Raw genomic sequence first — 20,646 nt, forward strand, 5'->3', positions numbered from 1 at the left:
ATTTTTTAAAACAAATTTTTAAATATTTTTCAGAAGCTATTGCTGTTACGCAGAGGTGGACGAGCACTTATGCGATATGGTGTATCGAATAATGAAAAAACTTTTCTCTGATCAAGTTTGTGCTTCCTAGAAATGGACAGGAAAAACCAAAAAAGGGAAAAAAAACTATTTTTTTTGTGATCTGAAGAAAATTATTGCGACATTTTAGCGCCAGCGACATTATGTCCAGCGTTAATTTACCACTTCAAGCATGGGGTTTCAGCAATCAACAGGTGGAGAAAAAGCTATCAGAGAAAGGAGTCATCGATAAAGCAGCGGAATCCAAAACTCTAGGTCTAGTATGGAACCGCTCAACGGATACTTTAAGTGTAAAAGTTCCAAATATTCAGCTTCCAACAGAGAAAACTACAAAGCGCGATGTCCTTAAAGGCACAGCTTCATTTTACGACCCTTTAGGTTTTTATTCGCCACTGGCAACAAGTGCCAAAATCCTCCTACAAGATCTCTGAATCAATGGAGTGAAACTTGATGACCAACTAGCTGATGATCATCAGAAAAAATGGAATGAAATAGTGGATTCCATTCTCAGCGCAACGAAAGAAGAATCAATGTCGATGAAAAGGTCAAATTTTGGCGACATATCCGTAATTCGGGATCTACACATCTTCTGCGACGCGAGCCGCAGAGCGTACGGCACCGTAGCCTACTTGGTGCATCAAAAAGAGGTCGCCTTTGTTCAGTCTAAAGTTCGAATAACTCCAATAAAGGATCATCAGCGAGAAGGCGAGTTGGAATTATCCATTCCGGAAGCAGAGTTGATGGCAGCCTATCTTGGAGTCCTCATCGCCACAACTATCATTTCAGCATTGGAGCCACTCGGTATCAAGCTACGCGTTTTCCAGTGGAGCGATAGTCAAATCGTCCACTATTGGATCTCTAAGGAGGATGGCCATCCGCGCCAATTCATCACAAAAAGAGTTAAGAAAGTGCGAGATTTCAATAAGACGCATGCAGTTACATGGAAATATGTGTCATCGCCTGACAATCCCGCAGACATCTTATCTCGAGGAGCTTCGTACAAGGAGTTACAAGCATCCAAGTTATGGAAATCGGGCCCAGGGTGGCTAATTGATCGAAAAAACTGGCCAACATGGTCTGTTACGGAATTCAAGCAGTCCAAAATAGTTCACATAGCAACTAAAGAAGTAGCGGTGGTCTCCAAGGTAACGGATCTCACCAATGTAATCGACGATCACATCTACAGTTGGTCTACTCTTCTCAAAGTGACTGGACAAGTGTTCCGTCTCCTCAGCAATCTCAAGTTAAAGGATCGGTCATGAGAGTCTTGGAACCGTCAACCGTTAAGCTCTATAGAGTTACAGAAGTCTGAAACTACTTGGATCCGTATCTATCAAAGTAAATATTTCTTTAAAGAATTACTCTACTTGTAGTCAAAGAGAAAGGCGTGGAGGCCAGCTTTGGTCTCACATCTCGACCTCTTCTTGGATAATGACGGAGTCATTAGGTGCAAAGCCAGGCTTCAAAATGCGGCCATGGACGACTCAGCAAAACATCCGGTGTTGATTCCATAGAATTCAACAATCGCGAAACTCATCATCATCTCTGTCCACGAGCAGGTGTTCCATTATGGAGCAGAGTCGACTTTGGCCCACCTCATTCAAAGATATTGGATTCCGTCAGCAAGACCACAAGTGAAAAGAGTGTGTCGGGAGTGCGTCAAGAGAGCTCGGACCATCATTTACCCTTCCTGATCCAGTGCCACTTCCGGCTGATTGGATTAAAGAATCGTACCCGTTCGAGGTGACAGGTGTTGATTATACCGGTGCGATTCCTGTTCGTCAAAAAGGAGAAGAAATCTCAGCGTATCTACTAATTTTTACGTGTGGAGTTATGCGAGGTATTCATCTCGAGGTAGTAGAAGACATGACCAGTGCTTCGTTCATAGACGCGCTGCGTCGATTTACAAGTCATCATTCTATTCCTCGAATCATCTATTCGGATAACGCAACAACATTCATCAGTGCTTCAAATATTCTCACTCAGCTATTCAATCATCCCGACGTCGCAGCCGAGTTGGTCAAAATGAGAACCACTTGGAAGTTCATACCGAAGCGAGCGCCGTGGTATGGTGGTTGGTGGGAGCGTCTCGTTGCTTTAACTAAAACAGCGCTCCGTAAAATGGTAGGACGGACCAGACTCAGCTTTATTCAGCTTCAAACAGTCACTGCTCAGATCGAAGCAATCCTGAATGACCGGCCTCTTACACGCGTGTCAACTGACATCAACACTTTTGAGCCACTCACGCCATCACATTTAATGTATGGACGTCGCATCACTACCCTACCGTTTCACTACGCAGCAGACGAAGAAGCAGATGACCCAACTTATGGCAGATCTTACCGAGCCATTGGTACTCTCAAAGGCATACTTAAGAACGCAAAATATCTTACGCGCCTTCTGGCGCCATTGGAGTGAAGTCTATATACCGGCGCTACGCGAGCATCATCAGAAAACCAGAGGTCCAATCGAAGGACTCATCAAAATAGATGATGTTGTCCAGGTCCATGCAGAGACCAAGAGAGCGGAGTGGAAGCTGGCAGTAGTAGAACAACTCAATCGAGGAGCGGATGGTCTAGTTCGCTCAGCAGAAATTAGGACTTCTAACGGAAAGACCAGTCGTCCAATCAACAAACTTTATCCATTGGAAGTGATCGAGTCAAGTTTAAAGATTCGGTCGGATTCAAAGAAGAAAGCTGGTACAGCAGTATCAAGTCCAGCAGTGTTAAGTCCGTCGGTGTCATCTGGTCAAACAAGGCCAAGTCGAGCCGAGTTTCAAGTTCATCATCCATCAATGTCTTCCGCTTCTGCCATAGTCGAAAATCAACCAGTACCTGGAAGACCCCAGTGCAAAGCAGCTCAGCAAGCAAAGGATAAGATCCAGCGGATGGCGCGTATGGAGAGTATCGAAGAAGAAGACTAATTCGGCATCTTTTCCGGCCGGGTGTATGTCGGAAATTTCCGACTTTTTCTTTGTTTATTTCTATTTTGATTTAATGTGGCAACGTACTGTGGGGAAAGGGGTGACTTATTTGTCCTGGGGTGTCATTTTCGTTTATTTCTTTGTCTACCCCTCCCTCCTTCTCGAATCTTCGACCCCCTTTGTCTCTCAGCTCGCCGGCATTCGTCTTGCTAATCTCTCAGAGTGAGGTACTCCGTCCCATGCTAGGGAAAGAAAACGGATTTGAATACAGACGTTTCAAAGGACGAGCTCCTTGTCAACGTGTTAAATTCATTTATTGAAACTCAGTGTCGGAATAGAAACATTTTCGACAAGCGAAGAATATTATAAAGATACCATATATTTTGCAATCCCTTATCGAGAACCGAATACTGATTTCCGGCATCGCAATCAGATGCTCTACACATATGCCATTGATATTGACATAGTTGTGCACAGACAGCTAGCTAAGTTATTTAGGCAAGTAATATTACACAGCCCAACTCCCTAAGTCCAACATTTCCAACTGTCGTTTTAAAAAAGACACTACCCTCAGGGTTGCAAAAATTACCCGACCTGTTACTTGCCTTGAAGCGTAATAACTAAAGGCATATAAGAAAAAAAGGTATACACTTTCCCAACCCTGCCCTGCCGTGTCCATCACCCAGTCTACCCTCCCCCTTACAGAAAAAAAAACTGTTACCCCGCCAATTGGTGGCTTTCAACATTTAAATCGGTGTTCGGAGTTTTGTGCAGGATACTGTACATTATATCACAGGTACAAAAAATCACAGTCACATATTTGAAAAACTTTAAAGCAACGAGCAAGACATTTCCCATCAAATACAATAAATTGCGTTGCAGTTCAGGTTCAATTGATCAATCTGAGTATGCAAACAATTTTGAGGATGTTTGGCGGACCTGGGTTTATCTTTGTGGCACCGGACGCAAGTGCCACAAACACAAGCTACTTTCATTTCGTCCATGGGCTACTTGAACCGCTTACTTGCATGTAAACACATATCATAATTTATCAAAGACACACTACAATAACACAAAATATAGAAATACTTATGATTAGGACTCCTAATGGAGTACTCTTCAGTTTGAGATTGTGTTTCCACCCTTTGAAGGTGACCCGCCCGCCAAATTCATTTATTAACATTTTACGTAGCATGAGTTTCAGACACTCTCGGACTTGGTGCCTCCGCGGGTATGTAACTGAGCAATCTAAAAAGAAAATAATGAAAAAGTAAGTTGAGAAGAAGTAGAAACAGTACGTATAACTTGAAAGTATTAACCAGTTCATCCTCTAAAACTTTGTCATTGAGCAGGCTGTCTTGCGCTTTAAGAAAATCTTCTAGACTCTTAATAGGAAATAGTTTTTGGAGCTTTGCAGCAGGTCGTTGATTCCCCATTTTCTTTTTGTTTCAACTGTTTTTCACCAGATCGCTGAGTTCCATCATCTGACGTTGCAAATCTGTAATCTGGCGTTTGACGTCCCTTTTCTCTAAAACCTACTACGTGAGCAGGTTTACCATATCTAGATAGATATCAAGGTGGTATTAGAAGAAAGAAAAATTTACTGTGCAATTTTTTATACTTTCATCGGTACCACATCTCCTGGACAAAACAATTTTCAGTTTCTGCACAGTATCTTCCAAATCTCTTCGGTTAAAGGCATGGCCGTCATTGGATATACCTGTTATAGTAAATATAAGTGAACCAAATTTACGTGGTATGAATACTTTATTCTTCTTACTAGAGGCAATCGGTGGGCTTGACGAGGTCGTCGAAGTTGACGGGACAGCAAGTGGCACTGAACATCATGAGAAAAATTTTCCGTCACCAAAAAAGTTTATTATTAATTTTATTACCTGATGGGGGAGCTACTGTAAGCAGTCTTCTGGATGTGGGTGAAATCATCGGTAAAGGCGTAGAAGATTCTGGAAACATGTGAAGAAAAATTAGCTGAACAATTTTACTACCCCTTGCTTACAGCTTCACGCACATTTTCAAATTTGCTCTCCGTGTCAGTGTTGAGATTGTTTTGAGCAGTATAAAGGTGAGGAGATGGCAAAGGTTCAAAATAAAAACATTTTAAATAAAATTAATAAAGAAATAATGCTATTAAATGAAGAACACCGTTTTTTTGGTGCAAAAAAATTAATTTCGCGTAGTTCGTTGGTGAAAAACGCGGTTTTAACACAGCGCTTATGGGGTAAAAGTTCGTGTTCTTAATCGATGAACGAGTGTGTAGGGGCGCGGGGGTTACTCGTACAAAAAAAATCCAGTGTGAGTGATTTGAATATCTATTCTTCTTCTGATCAGCAAAAAAGAAAATAAAACTCTACTCTAGCCGTTAAATAGTTATTTGACTTTTACTGACTCACGTAGTGCCATAAGAATACAAGGAAATAGAGGGGGGTGTTCTTAATCATTTTGTGGGTACTGTACTATGTATCAAATTATATATTTAATTATAATCCCAACCAGAGAAATAATATAAGTCTGGAAAATTATTGTATGTAAGTAAATTAGTGGTTAAGAAAACTGGTTTGAATAGAATATTATTGAAAAGAATAGAATAGAATTAGATATCTAATTTCCAAATGTGTTATTAGATTTGGTTCTATTCCATTTAATTGAAACGGGAATCATTGACACTTTTTTAGCTCTTACATTATTTTATTTTTTATTTTTTTAATCTCATTTTAGTTGCCGGTTGCATAGGAAACATTGCATTACAAACTTCACTACTCTTTCATCTTAATAATCATGTTCAAAACAAATTCGATGAAGAGACTATCTATTAAGATAAATACTGAGTATTGGATTAGAATTTGTATTGCAAGATGACTAGAGTTACAAGTAGAGAAAATAAATTTGAGGTTTTGGATTTCCAGGGGAAAAAACCAGGGTATATAAAGTCGTCTAATCGTACCTCACACCAGTTATAGTTACAGGTTTTATGTTGATTGCATCTGTAAACTGGGGCGTTCAGTTCAAACAATTCTATGAATAGAGAAATGGATGTTATTGTAAAATATTTAAAAAGAAATTTTCATTACCATCTTTAGTCACAACTGAACAACGATGAGCTTTACTATTTGATGTAACCACTACAATACCAAGCACTCCAAACTTAGAACATTCTGGGCAAGGGGCTGCTGGAAACAGTGGTACAGGAATTGCTGGAAAACAAAAAGTTAAGAATAAAATAATAAAAAAATATCTAATATCCACGAAAACTCATTTCACAGGTACGAAAGGTAGGCGTTGTTGATATCCAAGCTTTGCGGGTTGGGCGTTTGGGGCGCTGGTAATTGGGAACAAAATATGCGCTGGTGGGGTGAGCACCGACGATTGCTCACACGGGCTGAGCATGCTCACCTCAACCCGTGTTGAGTAAATTACCCAAATTTCCATCTCTTGCCCATCTTGCTAAGTGCGTCAAACAAATTAGTCCGCTAGAGGAATTCAGTGCCTTTCCTTCAAGAATTACCTAGGCATTATCAATCCGAGGCTTAAGGGTGGAAACAAAGCGTTAGCTCAAGTGATAAGAAGAATGGCCGAAGAAGAAAATGGATTGTCCAACCAAAGTGCACTCAGCATCTCGAAACGCTGAAAAAAAAACTGAAAAATATGGGTATTTTAACATGCTCCTCTGTTTTGGCCACAAAGACAAACCAAAAAAGAAAATCGAAAAATATGCAAATAGACCATCGAAAGATGGGCGTTTTTCACCCCTTTTTTCTGTTTCATACAATACTATGAGCTGTTTTTTGAGCATAGGTCTGTATTGCTTCACCTGGTGCGTGTGTGTGTGTGTTCCAAGTTTTCACCGTTATTCTTTTCTCTTATTTCATAAGCGTGTAAGCATGGGGAGGAATAACGAAAATCCTTGTCACAATTACTTCGATTACGATGCAACTGGAAATAAAAGTAGGTCCAAAATAGGGGAATGTAAGCGCGTTTTGAAAGGGAAACATGTTACTAATTAAGAAGTAAGTCATATTAGGGCCTTTCATGCTGATATTTTCTCTGAGATAGTAAAATTAAAAGAAAATGCTAGAAAGCGTAAAAATAATGAAGACCATGAAGACTCTCCTCAGTTAAACAAGATTAGAACTGAGATGAGTAAAGAAAAACTGATGGCAGCGTGTGTAAATATCGTTGCGGTCAATGGGCGCCCCCTATAATTAAAGCTCTTGAACCTCCCGGGTAGCAGTTCTATCTCTTCCCAATGTTGTGCCTATGTCGTTTAGCCAACATGCGATATTGGATGGCCAGTTCCAACCCGATATTGTAACGAAGCTGTTTTTATACGCGGGCCGCGTCTCAGCCAACTTGGAAACAGAGATTAGGGAATTTGTTGGAAATATTGCATTGGAACAATATTGGAATAACAGTTTGTGTCCCAATGTTGAATGCGCACGCGGGCCGCGTTCCAGCCCACTTGGAAACAGAGATTAGGGAATTCGTTGGAAATATTGTGTTGGAATAATATTGGAATAACAGGTAGCCCAACGATAATGTTACAAAGTTGTTCCGATATTGGGAATCCGCTATTCGGCATTTGTCGCCGGATCGGGTCAAAAAGGGGCTTTCTTACTTGGGCCCATGTACGAAAACCAGTATCATTCCCAAAAAAAGCTTTCCAATCGCGGTCCAGGCCTATTTTTTCGACTCATTCCAATATTGTTATTCAAAGCTTACCCCAATGTGCATTTCTTACTTGGGCCCATGTACAGAACATGATATTGTCCCAAAATAGTTTTGTGATCGTGGCCCAGGCTTATATTTTATTATCACACCGATATCGTTAATCCCATATTTCCCCAATAACTTATTGTCCAAACCAAGGCTAAAACCGGCGATGCAATGTCGCAGTTACGTTACATTGTGTACACTATTAGATGTGGTCCCAACATTTATTGACATTTTTTAAGAAGCTTTAAAAAAAGCATTACAAAATTGAAAATAAATATTCAAGTATCTGGAACATTTTCATCAGAAGAATGAGAACTGTAGGAAGAAGAGCCGTCATCTTGAGATTCCTCCTTTCCCCGCGACTAAAACTTTTCGGGGTGCGACTTTTTATATTCTTCAAATGCAATTTTTTTTAATGCCGCGTCCTCTTGGCGCTTTTCACGACCACCCTTTTCATCTGCCGTACGGGTGAACAAATTCCCAACTACCCTTAAAATTTCCGACGTAGAGACCTTTTCCAACGTGGCCGCTGCCGGACAGCGTCTGACAATAAAGTAAAACGTTAATAGAAAACAAAAGGCTGACGTCTCATTATTTTATCTCACCTTGAACCACTTGGAAGAAATTCGTATTTTTGAACACCATCTTCCCCTCTTTGGGGATTTGCGCAGTAAATTGTAGGCGCAGTTCTTTCGACATCAAACTCCTCAACATCAGTGCAATAGTGTCGTACACCTTGGACCCTCCCATGAGCGACAAAGACAAAACCTATACATATATTGATAGCAGTTAATGAAAAATCAAAGAAACTTTAGAAAATTTTGCGTTACCAATTGCTTGTTCGCAACGGCATCGTTACTCAATTGCTCTTCTTTTTCCTTGAAGTCTTCGACAGTGTCGAGAGGAAGACTTATAGATGCTCCACCTTCTGGGGCAAGGGCATTTCTCTCACCTTCAAGGGCACTTAATCTCATATGAAAATTTTCTTGATTCCTCAAAATAGTTTTTACGTCCTGGCCCACAGACATAATATTTTGTAATAATAAACTGAGAACTCCATCGTTTTCTAATGTAAAACGAAAAGAAATTATCATTATATAAACAGGGAAATAACGTTATAATAACAAGGAGAATTTGCTCACCGACAGCAACGATGTCATCAATATAGTTAGGCGGAGTTTGTGGCATAGCCACTACTGGTACCAATTGGCCGTTGTTCTGAAGGTAGACCAACGATGCGGGAGCATTGTCATTGTTGTTGTTACTGTCTAGTTTTGCTATTCCTGTGTCTGACTCCTGGACATACCCATTAACCGACTGGGAAGTTTGACCGGCAGTCAGTGATGAAGAATCAGTAGCCTTTGTTTGAGAGTGTGGTCTCTTTGGTGCCAAACATGCCACACCTGGTTGTTCGATGGGTTGCGTAAGTTTCTCAGTGGCATTTGGAAATGTAGATGTCGATGCCTTTGGAGAAAGGGGAGCTTCTTCAACATCCATTACTTCTTTCCGAGATGGTCTTCCCCTTCTTTTCACTAATGTAGCATCTGAACGGATTAACTCCCCTCCATCCTCCGATTGTTTACTAAAAACACCCAACAAGCCTAGAAGATAAAAAGATATTATTAACTCGTAATAGGAAATTGTAACTGAAAGTACCTTTGGGTATTGCAGGAGGGTTCATGTGTCGAAGAGTTGGGGGGTGGTCAGCTATATCCTTTTGCTGCGATTCCGAAGATGAACCGGCGATCCCATACCGTTTGATCTTCTTGTTTGGCCTTTTTTTTTCGGTGTTTTGCTAGAGACTTGTCATTTTCCACAATACCAACGGCAGGTTCGTGATCACTCATGATGCTGCAACACAAGAGAAATGTTACAACACAGTCTGTAACTTAGAATGTGAAACGTAATAGTTTTTAAATGGCGAACCATTGAAACGAATGAACCATGAAAAGAATATTGATTTTCTTACCCGATATCTTAACCCTACTGGCACACGACATCCAAGCGACGTCCCGCGGGATGTATTTTTCTTCATACAAACGGTATGACCCATGTACATTCTTGGGATGAACAGACTTGGATAAAAATTCGAATATTTTTTTCATCCAAAATGTATATACTAAGGATGTACGAAATTTATACATTTTGTACATTCCCAGTATGTACGAAAGAGTTGTTTCTAGTATGTACGTATGTGTATATTACCAGTAAATGTTGGTTTAAAAGCTCCATTCATATCTGTATTATATTATACTAGGGGCCCTCACTCCGTTCAGGAAGTTCCCGATAGGGACGGGTGGTTTGAATCGGTTGTGGGTGGTTGGTTTTTTCTTTCCATGTCGTGCTGCTTGATGGTGTGGTTTAGTTATTGTAAGGCGGACTGTTTTTTCTGGTGCAGGAATGTTGTTTTTAGGTAATGGGTGTTTATGTTTGGTATGGCAAGTTTTTGGTTCGAAAAGTCTCCTCTGCACCCTTCAAGCGAAAACCTTGTACTCGGATTCTATTCATCAGTTGTGACTCAACTTCGGATGATATTCGTCACTCCCGCTATGCTTTGGTGTTATTGAAAACGCTATCTCTCCCTGCTATTTTGAAAACTACCCGTCGATTCTATGTTGCCACCTGGTGGCAAATCACAGAAGCTCTGTCATGGAGTCATGGAAATACTAGATAGGAATTTGAAAATTTGGCCTGGGCTACTAGCGCCATTTGTGTTTGGTTCTGAAAGTTATTTGTCTATCTCCGCTAGGGTACGCTTCGAAAGGTTCGCGGAACAATTCGTTCGTTTTTGAATTTTTTTTTTAATTTGAATTTGAATTTCAATCACAAAGTTGTGAGGTTGGCATAATGTCGTTGGACATCATTTTTGAAATTTGTCTGCCATGTGGTTCCTCTGTGTAAATTTCATAGTTACAATCTAACTCTGCGACATGGTAAAAACTGCCTTTACTTTGTTGGGATTGTGAATTAAAATGAAACGTTTAAAGAAGTATGGACTGTTCCGTGTATTTTTCAATAGTTTCAAAGCGTAAAAAATTTTTTAAGTGAAAATTTATTTAAATTGGCATCCCTGTGTTCGTCATTGTTTCGTCGTTGGTTGTGTGTGATGTACGGTGGAGTTTTGTCGGTTGTATTCCACCATGGTATATTTGTGTTCAGTAAGTGATTTTTTTGGTTATTGAATGAAATTGTAGTTTTTTAAAAGTGGAATTTGTTGGTCAAGTTGTTTTGGATGGTGACGGTTGGCGTTCTTGTTGTATGCGCTTTTGTTGCGTCTTACCTTATGGCTGCCTCTGGTTTTTCCGTTCCGCTGGGGTCTGATTCTTGGAAAAATCTCCTTGGTCGTCAGATTGATGCGGCATTGTCGAGTAAGATGTTGAATATTGAAGAATTACAGAAAACTGTTGCGGATCTCGATGTTGAATTCGATGTTTGGAAGGTTTTGTTGCCTTCTTTTACAGGTTCTGTTGTCGTGTTTGCAGTTTTGCTTGCTGTTCATTTTTATAACAAAGTTCAGTTGAAGTTGATGGAGTTGAAAGTTAGAATAAGAAGCCTCGAGAGAAAAGGTGGACAAGGTGGAAGCGCTTCTGTGGAATAGCTGATTTGTTTGGTAACTGTTCATGTGAGCGAGAAAAAGAGGAAAATCATGTTTTTGAAGAAGTTAAGGTTGAAAAGGATAGTTTTTTTTAGGATGTGTTTGTTGTGAAGGTTTTGGGTGATGTTTCCCGTTTTGGAAAATGGTTACGAGTGTTGCGGGGTTGAATTGAAATTGTGGTGGTTTACATTCCATTAGTGTCATACAGTGTTTGCTCAGATGAATTTTGTATTATTTGTTTTGTTAAATCTGTGCTTGTTTATAGTATGTGTCGTATAAGCATTTGTAGGTGGTTATTTGTCTTTTCATGGTGATTTGTTGTAGGTATTTTTATTTGTGTAGTTGTTTGGTTTTGGTGTTACAATTCAATGTTAAGTTAATAAATGGAGTTCGAAGAATGTGGTATTTTCTTTGTTTTTCTGCGGGATATGTCGATGATGAAGCAAAATATTACCTCTAGTATCAGTAGTAGGAACTATAAATTATGATAATGAATCGTAGGAAACATAAATTATGGTATTAGAATGCACACTTTGAACGTGTTAGCAGACGACTAAAAGATAGATATACGAAGTCGTAACAGTTCATCTCCACAAACATTTAGGGGAATGGGATCCAGTCAAAAATTCAGATGTACACACAAGTCTATCTATGTTCATAATGTAATCTTCATTTCAATGAATTTTTCTAATTAATTGGATTTTCAATTTAAAACATTTAACTAGTCTTTGGAGCAAAATGATAGGATCATAGCCTTATGTAAATCGTTGTAGCCAACCAAACTGAAACTCCAGCAGTCCTTCAGCTATTGTAGAAAGTTACCTAATTAGTTTATGTGATTTGGAGAATAAATAATCGATCAGATGTATTTCTAGCTCAAACTATATTTACGGTGATGCATCATTCCAGGCAGAATTATAGATATCTTTGCTAAAAGTTTGGTTAATATGGGGAACAAGAAGAATTCACACTATGAAATTAAGCAGTTCGAAAGTCAAGCAAATATGGTGTAAATGTAGTGGAAGCTTAAAATTATCATTTTCCCCCATTCTGCAACATTCGTTGCATACGATTTTTTTTTCATTGTTATGTTTGAGTATTTCAAAGATAATTTGAAAATCCTCCTTCTCTAAAACAGTTGAATAATTTTGATAATTATTTTCAATTTTAAACAAGAATAATGAAATAACATTCAAAATTTCCTATTGTAACGAATGTCATTTTAATGTGTATGTTTTTCCTATTGCTTTCTATATGTGACCGCTAGATGGCTTTTTCTAGCGTGGTCTTATTATTCTAGAGCTAGTCAGATCTCGCTTGTTCGTTGTCGGTTTAGCGTTGTATGTTTCTCGGCTGGTGTATTGTTGCTATTCCTTTAGTGTATTTTAGTTTTATCCATTAGGGCACCATTGGAAGTAGTGTTAGTGTAATTTAGAGTAGTCCAATGGTGAAAGGGACCTATATGCTTGCGCCTTGTGTCGTGAGGCCAACATTTATGTAACTTTGGCTTTGGGCTGTTTACATCATCAAGTGTTTATTGCCATATACGAATTCTACCCGTGACAATTTGGTGGAGATGCAGGGTACTGGCTACACTTGTTGATGGTGAATTTTTGAAAGTGAATTTTGATTTGTGAGAACGCAGTGTCGATTTGTGTTAGTGATCCAAAACGTTTTCGTGTGTTAGCGTCGTCGCCATTTTTTATTGTTCCCATTGCCGCCATCTTGTTTTCCTTTGGTGACGCTAATGGTCAAGTATCGTTTCATCGTTGTGTGTAGACAAGTTAATCTGTTTCTTCTCTTTTATTTGTTAATTAGGAAATTTTGAACGGATTGTGGAATTTTATTATCGAATTGTGGATGAATCGACTTCGTGTTTGGGCATCTCTATTTTTATCATCTTTCTAGTGAACAATTAATTCTCTCTTTTTATCTTTTCAGTCTAGATTTGACTCAAAGATTTGATTGCTTTCGGGTCTTTAATTGGATTACTACCCGTTATCATTTGAGTGGTTGGATATCACTCTTTAGCCAAGACCCGAGAGCTCGTAAGTTGCGTCCCCTAACCAATTACCTTTTAAATTTAGGTGAGGGTCATGGCCTCCGTCGGTCAGTGCTGTAATACACAGCTTATAAAAGTATTGGTCCCGATATTTGGGTTCCCCTCTTAGTGGGTAAGATTTTGTTGTGGGCTGGGTAGGGTTTGCCTTACCGAATTTTGATTTTATAGTCCTTTTTCCACTTGACTTGTGATAGAGGCTTCTTGTTGTGATTCTTTAGCGAATCTTTGATTTTGATTTTTTCTTTTGAATCATGGCTCGTCGGTTAGGTCGAGAGGGTCCTCCGGTTGCTGTAGTCGTAAATGAACAGGCTCCTCGCTTGCGAGCGCGTGATCCACCGATCTTTCGTGGAGAGCCTCATGAAGATGTAGTTGAATGGTTGCGTCAATTTCAACGGGTTAGCGATTTCAATTTGTGGGATGGGAATCAGCAACTACGACAGTTGCCCTTATGTTTGGAAGGAGTTGCTGAGAGGTGGTTTTCTAGTTTGAATCCACGACCTGACACTTTTCCCGCTCTTAGTGATCGAGTTTTGAGGGCATTTCGTCATCAAAACTACGAAATGGAACTAGATTCGCAGCTTCGTGCCCGAAGGCAAGGCCCTGGTGAACCCGTCATGACTTATTGTTATGATGTTGTTTATCTTTGTTCAAAAATTAATGCAGAAATGCCTGAACAAGAGAAAGTTCAGCATATTTTGCGTGGATTAAGTCCTTCTCTTATGGAAAAGGTGATGCCTGATCTAACGCAGCCATTTACCGTTGATCAACTTTTTGCTCGGATTCAAGTTCATTGTCAGGCAATTGCCATGGCCAATCGAGCTTTGAATGATTGTTTTTCTGCCCCAGTACTGCTTTCAAACACCTTGAATCCTCCCTATGCTGGCTTTGTTACCAAAGAGGAGTTAAACGCTTCGATTGCGTCTTTGAGAAAAGAGATTAAGGAAGATGTGGCATCTACTTTAGCCTCCTTTACCGCCGCCATTAAAGATACCATCCGGTCGGAACTTAAAGGTAGTAAGACAAATGAGTGTTAGTGAATCGGCCTATTACAAGGAAAGGACGTGCGACTAAATTTCTTCACCGGTAATTTGGTTCATATAAATTGTGCGTCGAGTGAGCGATCTTAACTACATTGTTCAACTACTTTATGGAAGAAAGAAGAAAACGGTTTGCGTTCGTGTTTTTCCCATTTTATAATTTTTCCCGTTTTCGTGTTAACGTGAACACTTCTAGTTCCTGCCAGAAGAGAAGTGTAAGTGAGTTTTCTTCGCGCCTTGGCAGAGAACGAAGCAATGAGCGTTCCGCTTCGCGTTTTGGTAGAAACGGAAGCGATGAGTGTACCACCTTTGGGGTGATGAGTGTACCACCTTTGGGGTGATGAGTGTACCACCTTTGGGGTGATGAGTGTACCACCTTTGAGGGTGATGAGCGTTCTCCTTGTCCCGACGGGGACAGAGGAAAGAATTTAGTTGTTTCCAACTCTTCTATTACAGGTACGGGGACGGCTTCACGTTCAAGAAGTATACTACGAGCTCCAAGAACTGAAGAGTATTGTTTCAAAAATGTCTATAATATTAATGATGTAATGGTTTACACAGGTTAAGATTAAGAAACAAACTACGGGTTCCTGTGCGTTTTTCTTTATAATGATCTTTTGCTTGTATGCTTGTGTGATTAATTGTATGATCGTGGACGATCCTTTTTTTTAGGTGGTGATATTGTAACGAATGTCATTTTAATGTGTATGTTTTTCCTATTGCTTTCTATATGTGACCGCTAGATGGCTTTTTCTAGCGTGGTCTTATTATTCTAGAGCTAGTCAGATCTCGCTTGTTCGTTGTCGGTTTAGCGTTGTATGTTTCTCGGCTTGTGTATTGTTGCTATTCCTTTAGTGTATTTTAGTTTTATCCATTAGGGCACCATTGGAAGTAGTGTTAGTGTAATTTAGAGTAGTCCAATGGTGAAAGGGACCTATATGCTTGCGCCTTGTGTCGTGAGGCCAACATTTATGTAACTTTGGCTTTGGGCTGTTTACATCATCAAGTGTTTATTGCCATATACGAATTCTACCCGTGACACTATTATCTTACATTTTTTGTTTAATTGTATTATTGCTTTTCTCGCAGTGAGCCTATAATGAAGTAAGATTTGCAAAAGTATCGTGACGCTTTAGTATCGTTACGTCCCAACGGATTACACACTTTTCATTACATGGCGTTTTTTTTTCTCGCAATTCCTCTGAACTACAAGATTTTCTCATTCGTGAAGCTTTCGCAGTATGCCTACGATGCAAAAACGCTTCCATATATCTGTGAAAAGCTGAATCCTTTACATCTCCTTGTTTATTTAGTGAAGTATTGCTGTCGAACGCCATTAGATACTGCTTTCATCGATTCGTAAGTAGGACGTGGACATATCCGCGTTTCAATCATAATGTGTAGTATGTTGCTAGAACTTTTTAAACATGCCAATTACAAGAGCGTCCTGATTTTGTTTTCATTTATTCTATTGTATTTTCGACAGAATCTCATCAATATATTTATCTTCCACGATGACATCTGTTCATTGTATCATCGTCGTCGCTCTTGCAATCTCTACGAATTGTTGCGAATTGTACATTTCAGAAAACGGCGATCTATTCGAGATGACCGAGTCGACATCAACCTATGTCACAGTATTTCCGTCGAATCTAATATTTCCAAGACAAGGACAGTATCATCCTTGCCATCGTCCTCGTCTTCTCAATTTTTATTTTGGCTGCTACAATTTGGTATCTGTGTTAAAAATACGCAAATGTAAGCCCGACTTTTGATTGTCATCAAAATTTCTTATACTTCATTACTTCACGTCTTCGGTGTAATTTATTTATTATTTATCTATTCCAATTTTTTCACAGACAGGTCACGGATTTCGAATTCAAACCAATCCTTTCACATTTCTAACTGTACCTCCAGCCATAGCCTTCTCTATTAGAGAAAGCCGAAAGGAACGCTATCCCTTGCATGTGGGAAAAGTGAAGCACATTTTTCTCACCTTTCCTCCCATTCCCTTCCTCCAAGGGTACCCACGGGAGCCATCTGGTGATAAAAATGATGTAGGGGGGAGGGGGAGAATCACCCGGATTTATGAGCGGTAATTTATGAACGCCCCATTTATATTTTGCCGTGAGGGATTTTAATGACGATGTTACACGGAATGGCATGCATTCCTGTTTATTGCATATGTTCATTCGCAGCCATTCAACACGTGCAGCCGTACAATAAAATTTTTTTGTCTATGGCTCGGCGAGAATGGGCATAACATGTGTAATTGAGGGATGCCTCATTCATTCCAGAAGGAATGAATTCATATCGATCGAAAAGTTAACTTTTAAAAATCGCCACTAGGCGATAAAACGGCTCCCATGGGTACACTTGAAGGATGGGCAAAATTGGAGGCAGGGAAGCCAAAATTGCTTCAAAAAAAAGCCCCAACCTTTCGGCTTTCTTAATAGAGAAGGCTATGCTCCAGCCCGCCAATATCAAGCACCGGCACAAACATGGATTGAACACGAAATTTGAAAGCACTTTGTTACATTTTGATGTATTTTAAAGATCCTGATATGTTCCGTCAAATGTTAACCGCGATAATGAATTTGCCTTACTAATACATGAATAAAAAATAAAATTTCAAAGTTTAAAATATTGATAATCACAAAAGCAAGTTTAAATCTTAGAAAACCTTAAAACACATTTAGGGAATACGAATAGGTCTTGTTGTATTCCTAGATGGTCACCACAGAACGAACGAAGAATCATCGACTGCAGAAATGCTCACTCCTCCAACTTTTCATGGGAAAAAAGAGAAAAAAAAGGAAAAAAAATCACACGGAATTATTAGAAAACCAGTCCACTAGACGTAAAAAAACGTTACAATACCAACGATTAACGTGCTTTCATTAAGGAGGCTCAGTCAACTGCCAACCTCATTCAAGCAAGATGCTCCGTGATAGCATAGACAACGAAGTGTCTAATTAACAATCTAATTAACAATCTAATTAACAACGCTGAAAAACCTACAGAAAATACTAAAACAGTCTATGAACCATTTCTATCAACAACCACCATGAACGGTTTAAGGGTAACGATCCTGAGTACAATTGATGTTACGAATTTTCTGTTTGATTCGGGATACGAGTACGTTTTAACAGGAAAATTTAATCAAGACTGTATTGAGGTGAGGTTCATATTAATTTATCTCCGTGGCACGTTACTTTATATATTACTTATTGTTCTAGAGATTTTTCGGTATCATTCGAATGAGCGGTCGCTGTGGCAACAAGCCTACAGTTACATCTTTCTTGGAACTCTTTCGGTTGTTAACACTCTACTACCCTACTAAACAAATCCTTAGAGGGAGCAACTGTGACAATGAGGGAAAAAATGTTGTGCTTACAACATTTAGCGTATGGATGAAATCTAGATTCAACGATATGAAGGAAAAAATGAAACAACGAAAGGAACACCTTCGTGACGTACTACTAAAAGGCATAGAACGTGAGCTATGTAGTCTGTCAGTGATAGATCCACTCTCACAAGTCACTATATGTGATCCAAACACAAAAATTGATGTTTTGGACTCAAATGATTTTATTTGGACTGAAATTATTTATTACATTTGCGGGTACGTTGTACATTGTTTTCGTAAGAAAGGCAGAAGGAAGAACTCGACATTTTGTAAAGAATGTCTGAAAACTGTCGATGTTAGTATTGAAGATCTACCACTAAATTTCACTGCAAAAATGCTCACAGAAATAAAAAAACGGGGACAGCTAATTTTCAGCTCCTATAGCTTGTTCCAATTGTTATGTGAAGTAGAATTAGCTTTTTTGTCATTGGTGAAACGTGATATGGTATTTGTTCGTGATGCCTTTGAGGCAACTTTAACAATTCTCGCTGCCAAAAAATTGCCATTCGTTGGTTGTCCGCAACACCAAAAATCTCTCATGGTTAGTGTAATTTTTCAGTATTTAATTCTACGTTTCCGTTGTTTCGGGGAAAAGAAATTTATCGATATAGTGGAAGAGAAAAAAACGCAATCTCATGCAAGGATGAAATTGAAAAAATTAAATAAGTCAGTTAGAAAATAAAGTCAAGGGCAAATTACTGTTTGTGAATTTCAAGAAAATAAAAAAAACGATTGAACATTAATGTATTATCTTAACATTTATTTATTTCTTAAATACAAATCATAAATAGAAGTATGCAACAGCTATTATATCCATTATAGCAAAATTAGTAGGTTACCACAATAAGAAGTATCAGCAAATCATAATTAGCGCCCAACAATTGCACTCTATAAATATAAACAAAACAATGCTGCGTTTCAAGATTAATAAAATTGGTCTCGGAAAATGGGGAAAAATAAAACATTTTATGAACGTAGGTTACCCAACCACTAAAAATATGAAATAATTCACACGATATGCTGAATTTTTGTGCTTAATTTACATGTGCATACCAAAGTGATAACGTGCATGATTTCATTAAAAATTACGGTGTGTGAAGCATTGGATCAGTAGGGAAACCCAAAATTATTATCTTAGCGGACTCAGCGCCACCATGCGGCATCTCACGCGCATCGCTACCTACCGTCCTCTCAGCCTTATGGCCCCCTTCGTGGTCTTCCACTTCGTTGTCTATGGTGATAGTGACAGTGAGCCGGAAATCGAAAATGTTCAACCTGGATGCAGTACTCAAACGGAGACAGTACCAATGAACACTGCACAACCTACGTTTGAAAGAATTAAAAACATCAATCCACAGCTCAACAAGTAAGTAAAACTCTTCTCCTGTTAAGTAGACAAATCGTTAACCAACTAAGCTTATACAATTCTAGATGGAAAATTAAAGGAAGGGCATCCCGTATATCGAGACTTTTCCCAATCAAGGAAAACAAAAGGATGTTCTTTTTTGGACTTCAAGACGATTCGGGAACAATAAAAGTAAAAACTTTCGGCAAAGACGCTGAAAAATTCTAACAAGTCGTTCAAGAAGGAGAACTTCACACCCTGCAGTTCGCTAAAGTTGTCCCAACTGCAAACCCCACCAGAAAGGTGAAGGCTTCCAATATGTCATTGAAAACATTAGGGCCCGGAAGGAATCACAGGGGTGTTGAAGAATTTGATGGTAATACGATTAACTATTACTACACAATTCTATGCTTTTATTAAAACAATTCTCTTGTTAGACACAAATTTTGATTGGCTATCCTACCACGAAAATGTTTAAAAAATGTTTGAGCTGACAAACGAGTCTCCAACTGCTCCTCCAGCTTTATTGCAGCTTTGGGAATCAACTTTTTCTGGTCGAAGAAGGGAGCTCGAAACCAATGTGCTTCCTCAAGGCGTATTCCCTGTTATAAATACCTGATGCCCTATTCTCAAACTACAACAATGCGTAACTTTCTAAGCTTAATCAACACATTTTAGTGTAATCATCAATTTTATTATTCGATAGTTACTGGAAGAATTCGATTTGATATGTGGACCGGGAACATGCAGGATCTTTCGAGAAAACTGGCTCAAGTTAGTTCCAAACGTCATTGATATTACTGGGAAGCAAAAGATTTCGAATAAAGTTGCTGAAGGGCCAGTGTAGATCGTGTACGCATCGTCGTGTACGTGTACTGGGTACATCGTGTATTATACCGTGTATTTGCTAAACTCCGCCCCCTAGTAGGAGGGGCTTAGCGCCGTGTACAGTACACGATTGCCGGGTAAATCGTGTATTCGTCTTGAATACCATTTTGTATGAATGTGACGATATAAATGAGTTATTCGAAATTTAGTCCCACATGTATTATCTTAATTGAATGAATGAAAAAATTATTATAATTAGTGACATAGTGAGGTACACATTGACATTCACTTCACATTTTTGCTCCGCCCCGCCCTGGCTGACGAAGTGACACCCGATTCAGCTCCGATTGCCTTTTCCCGGGGCGGGGCGGTTAACCCGATTATGGCTAATCGGGGCCGATCGCTAGTCAAGCCTCAAGGGCGTTTATCATTTCGTTTTTTAAAATGCGCTGTTGCAATATGCAAGAAATTTTTTTCAACAATGTTTCGTTGAAACAATATCTTAGATATATATTTGCTTATTCGGATGGCAATCCTTTCGATTTCGCCGTCCTTCCATTGCGAATATCTGTAACCACATACTTATTACGTAAATTATGTAAATTATACCACGCAACTAGTAAGCCATCGTTGATTTT

The 20,646-nt window shown here is 39.2% G+C and overlaps 1 protein-coding gene and 2 long non-coding RNA genes across 3 annotated transcripts; 2 read left to right on the top strand and 1 right to left on the bottom strand.

The window, feature by feature from the left end:
* Nucleotides 1-4,780: 4,780 nt before the first annotated feature.
* On the bottom strand, nucleotides 4,781-9,413 carry LOC116917645. Its single transcript, XM_045169188.1, has 6 exons — nucleotides 9,389-9,413; nucleotides 8,875-9,333; nucleotides 8,338-8,500; nucleotides 8,102-8,275; nucleotides 4,897-4,965; nucleotides 4,781-4,838 (listed from the first exon to the last, which is right to left on the bottom strand). Exons 1-6 carry the CDS (start codon nucleotides 9,411-9,413, stop codon nucleotides 4,781-4,783), a joined length of 948 nt encoding a protein of 315 aa, XP_045025123.1.
* A 6,465-nt stretch (nucleotides 9,414-15,878) lies between these two features.
* On the top strand, nucleotides 15,879-17,072 carry LOC116916465. Its single transcript, XR_004390660.2, has 2 exons — nucleotides 15,879-16,184; nucleotides 16,286-17,072. It is a non-coding gene; the product is annotated as an uncharacterized LOC116916465 (long non-coding RNA).
* A 2,279-nt stretch (nucleotides 17,073-19,351) lies between these two features.
* Nucleotides 19,352-20,007, top strand: LOC116915801. Its single transcript, XR_004390299.2, has 3 exons — nucleotides 19,352-19,556; nucleotides 19,618-19,826; nucleotides 19,887-20,007. It is a non-coding gene; the product is annotated as an uncharacterized LOC116915801 (long non-coding RNA).
* The last annotated feature ends 639 nt before the right edge of the window (nucleotides 20,008-20,646 follow it).

Source organism: Daphnia magna, linkage group LG2 (genome assembly GCF_020631705.1).
Source record: "Daphnia magna isolate NIES linkage group LG2, ASM2063170v1.1, whole genome shotgun sequence".
NCBI lineage: Eukaryota > Metazoa > Arthropoda > Branchiopoda > Diplostraca > Daphniidae > Daphnia > Daphnia magna.